The sequence below is a fragment of the Gekko japonicus genome, unplaced genomic scaffold (assembly GCF_001447785.1).
Source record: "Gekko japonicus isolate JY-2015 unplaced genomic scaffold, Gekko_japonicus_V1.1 scaffold3023, whole genome shotgun sequence".
NCBI classification, from domain to species: Eukaryota; Metazoa; Chordata; class Lepidosauria; order Squamata; family Gekkonidae; genus Gekko; species Gekko japonicus.
The window spans coordinates 906-6,373 of record NW_015177105.1 but is presented as its reverse complement, the minus strand read 5'-3'; the positions used below and the strand labels follow the sequence as shown (position 1 = coordinate 6,373).

At 46.3% G+C, this 5,468-nt stretch overlaps 1 protein-coding gene across 1 annotated transcript in view; it reads right to left on the bottom strand.

The window, feature by feature from the left end:
* LOC107124788 (ATP-binding cassette sub-family A member 8-B-like) overlaps positions 1-2,633 on the bottom strand; it is a 49,472-nt gene extending 46,839 nt beyond the window's left edge. The window contains exon 1 of the mRNA XM_015428297.1: positions 2,490-2,633. Within this exon, the coding sequence (XP_015283783.1) occupies positions 2,490-2,633 (144 nt within the window). The remainder of the gene's footprint in view (positions 1-2,489) is intronic.
* Between the last annotated feature and the right edge of the window lie 2,835 nt (positions 2,634-5,468).

Genomic DNA, 5,468 nt, shown 5'->3' with positions numbered 1-5,468 from the left:
TATTAAATAAGCAAGGTGACAATATACATCCTTGTTGTACTCCTTTTCCTATGCTGAACCAATCAGTTGTTCCATATCCGGTTCTAACTGTTGCTTCTTGGCCCTTATACAGGTTTCTCAAGAGACATGTGAGGTGGTCTGGTACTCCCATCTCTTTAAGGACCTGCCATAGTTTGTTGTGATCCACACAGTCAAAGGCTTTAGCATAGTCAATGAAGCAGAAGTAGATATTTTTCTGGTACTCTCTTGCTTTCTCCATAATCCAGCGAATGTTGGCAATTTGATCTCTAGTTCCTCTACCTCTTCGAAACCCAGCTTGTACTTCTGGTAGTTCTCTATCCACGTACTGTTGAAGCCTAGCTTGTAGGATCTTGAGCATGTACAGTATGCTAATAATTAATGCAAATATGTTCTGTGAGATTATATGAGGAAAACCTATACCAGCTTTCTTGCACAGTGCTCACTAACAAATCAGTCAATAACAAGAATTTATGTTGCTACCAGCTTTCTTGCACAGTGCTCACTAACAAATCAGTCAATAACAAGAATTTATGTTGCTTGCATTGCAACCACATGAATCAGGGCTGGATATGACCTAGCTCAATTAGGTTCCCTCCTGAAGTATAATTATCTGGAATTCTCCTAATATAAAAGGTACATCAATCCTGCATTACGTTTCTGCCAAATTCCCTCCAGATCAGAATGTAGTGACTGTGTTCTCATTATAAGGTAGGGAAGCCATAACCATATCCCCAGCTTGAAACAGATTTAGGAGAATGATAACCTCTTTCATGTGAGCAGTATTCTTTCTGCTGCATTAGCAAGGCATGGAAACACTTTCATTCTGGGTGTTTTGGTGAAATTGATTCCCTTTCCTAATTCCAGACTGCTTTCCCCAGAGTTGCTGCTAGATCCCACTGTACACACACAGAGGTCTCCAGTGTACAGCAGTGTAAACTATATCATACCCATATGCCTGAGGCTCTGTGCACTTTTAATCCTCTTCACTTTGCCATAAACATGAAGGAATCAGTGAATCATATGGTGATCAGGGCAATGCCCGGCTTGAATGCTTACTACGAGCTCCCTGATTACAAGCCAAAGAAAGATTGTTTTATTGTTAACCAAATTGTGAAAACTGAAAGTGCTTCGCATATAAACTTGGGCAGTCACTGAGCCTGCTCTGAAGGTCTGCTGTACAAGGGAATTGAAGTTATAAATCTCCCTGGAAGGTTTACATGATAAGGAGTGATAAACCATTGGGCCTATTCCCTGAGGATGCGGCAGACAACGAAGAACAACAAAAGTAATAAAAGGACCAGAAATAACTCAGATGCTGACTCCTCCCTGACTACCTACCACAAGTCTTCAAAACAACTCCGTGTAGACGACCTGTTAAACGTTGGAAATGTAAGTGAAAATTTCCCTCTTACCGAAAATAGTTAGCCTGCTGGAGCAGCTGGGAGACATAAACTCTCCCAATTCCTCTGCTGTGCAGCCACTTGTAGAGCAAGAGAAGCTTTCAGATAGTAAAGCAGGGGAGGTTTTATCTATCAATGTAGAAACCCTTTTCTGATTCCTGTCCTCCCAATCTTCCAACTGTGGCAAGTACTGGAAGAATCTCAAGAGCTAACTTAGCTAAAATGATAGGAGATCAATGCCTCTTTACAACAGAGACAGTTATAGCTTAACAAACGAACCAGTAAAATGGATATGCTGGAAGAGTTGTTAAGGAGAAAATCAGAAGGACCAGAGACTGAGACAGTTGCAGCCAGAGAGCCTGTGCATGAAAGGAGGTCAACTTCTCTTCAATACAAAAAAAGAGGTCTTAATTGTTAGATCGCCGCTAACAAAGATCCGGAGAGTGATTTCCGCAAAAGTGAACAGCTTTATTGAAGGTTCGAACAAGCGCTTGATTAAGTCATAACCAGAACAGTTTAACATTGGGAGTTAGGCTCCTTTTAAACATTCCCGGGCTAACGTAGCCACGCCTCTGTACAATAAACAACCAATGAGGTTGTGCGGATAACGTCCAATTAGAGTCTTTCCCTCGCAGGCAACTGGTGCAGTCCTGATTGGTCGCTGTTGTGAAGCGACCAATAGCAATGTCGGTTCGGAGGACCCTTACTCGGGCTTGAGCTTAACATGGGGAGTCAATACAGCGATTCATGTAAGCCTTTTCAATTTACTACAATTCCTCTCCCCTAAGTTAAGACAACACAACATTTTTAAACACACACTCACCGTTTTCCAATAATATACATCCGTCAGTCATTACAATGCAAATCGTGGCAGTCATAATCACCTAGGTATGATGGCGCTCGCCGCACACACTGAGACCTGCGGAGCTGTGCAGGTTCAGGAGGCAAACTTAACTGTGGGTCACTTAGGGGCTTCATAATGACTGGGTCAGGTATGTCTGGGGTTGCAGCTTCGAACCCAGGGGTCTGCCCTGTTTTGGGGACAGTACTGGGTACTTCAGTACTCACCTCCAAGTCGGGAGGTCGGAACACACACTCATGTTCTGGAAACTCAGCTGTCGGAGAGTCAGAGCTGTCTTTCGCCCATCTCCTTCTCAACTGGTCTACGTGGCGCTGCCATTTCCTGCCATTAGCCAGCTCTACCACATACATTCTTGTGCCGATCGTTTCGCACACCACCCCAGGAATCCAAGAATGACCAGCAGCATATTTCCTGGCGAAAACTTTGTCCCTTCATACATGCACACCTTCGTTTGTGTCTCTTTGCGCTCTGCAAATAACTCATTAATAACTCAGCCGGACTACGGCCTGTGGCACTACAGGGGGTGGTGTGCTGCCGCAAAAGAAAAGAGCCCAGCTTTACACTCCAGTCACCTTCATACATTTTATTCAGAGCCTCTTTGGTTGTACGGACCATTCTCTCTGCCTGCCCATTTTACACGGGATGGAATGGGGCAGAGGTAACATGGCGGATGCCATTGTCTGAGAGGAACTGGGCAAACTCCTGGGAAGTAAACTGGGGCCCGTTATCGCTCACTAATACGTCCGGCAGTCTCTGTGTTGTGAAAAGCCAGTGTAGCGCATGAATGACTGCTATAGAAGTGGCCGAGTGCATATGCACCACCTCTAACCACTTAGACCAGGCATCCACAATAATTAAGAACATTTGCCCTTGTACGGCCCCCGCAAAATCTAGATGTAGCCTAGACCATGGCTTACCCGTAGATTCCCACTTCTGAGGGGAAGCCTGTGGAGGCTCAGGTCTTGCCTGTTGGCATGGCATGCACACCCGTACCCACTCCTCAATTTCGGTGTCTAGCCCAGGCCACCATACGTATCCCCTTGCTAGCGCCTTCATGTGTACCATTCCCAGGTGTCCCTCATGCAGGGATTCCAGCACTCTCTCCCGGAGCTTGTTGGGAACCACCACCCAGTTTCCCCATAATACACAGCCTTTGGAAATTTACAGCTCTTTTTGGCGGGCTCGGTAAGGCTTGAACTCAGGCTCCAGGCTCCCTACCGGCCACCCCCTCCACACCCAGCTTAGGACATGGAACAACACGCTGTCCTTAGCTGTCAGCACCATGATTTCTTTAGAGGAGACTGGTGCCCGAGGGAGCTCGTCAATTGCTAACACCTCACATGCCGGGGCTGGGTCTGTCCCATGGTCGGGCAAGGGGCAGCGGCTGAGCACATCCACGTGCCCAATGGCCGGTGTTCGCTTATCGGGCGCAAAAAACACCAGTAGCGGCTTGTGGTCTGTGACCAACACAAATCTCCTACCAAAAGTAAAATCATGGAACTTTTTGACAGCTGCTACCAATGCCAGACCTTCCTTATCTATCTGGGCATAGTTCCGTTCTAATGAAGATAGAGACCTTGAGTAAAAAGCGATAGGCGCTTCACTTCCAACAGGCATCAGATGGCTTAAAACAACGCCTACTCCAAAAGGTGAAGCGTCTGCAGCTAAGATCAGTAGCTTTTGCTCGTAGTAGTGAGTCAACACATCATTAGACATTAATAGTTCTTTAACACCTGTAAAAGCCTTTTCCTCGGCTTGGCCCCACTTCCATTTTGTGTCCTTGTGTAAAAGTGCATGCAAGGGTGCTGCCACTGATGCCTTGTGTGGTAAAAACGCATGGTAAAAATTGAGCAGTCCTAGGAATGACTGGAGCTCTTTTTTACTGACTGGCCTGGGGGCATTTTGAATAGCCGCCACCTTTGTGCCAGTGGGGTGTACTCCCTTCTCATCTATTCAAAAACCCAAAATCTCCACACTGTTAACACCCAGTGTACACTTAGACCGTTTTACTTTCAGCACAGCATCCCGGAAACGTTCCAGTACTTCTTTTACCCAGACCAATAGTTCTTTTTCAGACTTTCCTGCGATCAACACGTCATCAAAGTAGGGCACTGTTCCAGGTACCCCTCTTAATAATTGTTCCATCAACTCCTGAAAAATCCCTGGGGCCACATTGACCTCAAATTGAAGTCGGTTCACCTTGAACGCTCCTCTGTGCGTTACAATAGTCTGTGCTTCAGCTGCCTCCTGTGTAACCGGCAGCTGCTGATAAGCTTGGGCTAAGTCAAGCTTAGCGAACACCTTCCCTCCCCCCAGGGAAGCCAGAATGTGGCTTATTATCGGAACCGGGTACGAGTGTTGCTGCAAAGCTCTGTTCAGGGTGCACTTATAATCTGCGCATATTCGCAGCCTTTACAATGGCATATTTCCAAAGCTAATTGTCAATAATCAGTTATAATATAAATCAAATGCAAGGGCAGCTAATATAATTCGACTCTTTGTAATAGAACCCAATTACTTAATTAGAAACTAATAACCAGTTATGCGGTTAGACCATAATTAATCAGTAAAAACCTTAAATCCAACCCCCCCAATTAATTGGACAATTTAACAAACAAATTGAACCCTCTCTAAATCAACCCTCCCCCCAATTATTGGCAAATAACAATTATTTAACAACAACTACCCCCCAATCAATTAAGTCTAAACCAAGTTTCGTATTATTTATATATGTGTAGTAGCAGCAATCCTGTCTGGTTTGGTCTTCTTCAAGCCTCCTCGCTTCTGATGATTTGGGTGGTTTCAGGTGGATTGATCCTAGCACACAGGACTAATATCCCGCTCCTAGTAACAGCCACTAGGGCTTCCTGCTCTCTTTCCTTCTCCCTCTCAAGATTCCGGAGCAATCGCGAGGCAATTCCAAGCAGGTCCTGGACCCCTGATCCACGCTGTTCCGGCCCTGTCTTGGTGTGGAATATCCCTCCGCTCAACCTGCACCTCTGCCGCAGATGGTCACTAGGCTCCAATGGTGTTATAGTCCCGCTGCTCCAGTGCCCGACCACCGGGGGGGGGGGGAAACGGGGCCCCGCCATTCCCAGAGCAAGCGCACGGCTTCCAAAGAGGGGGATCAGCTTGGGTCGGGGAAGACACAGCAGTCTGAGTAGTCATTCAGTCGCCACACGCCT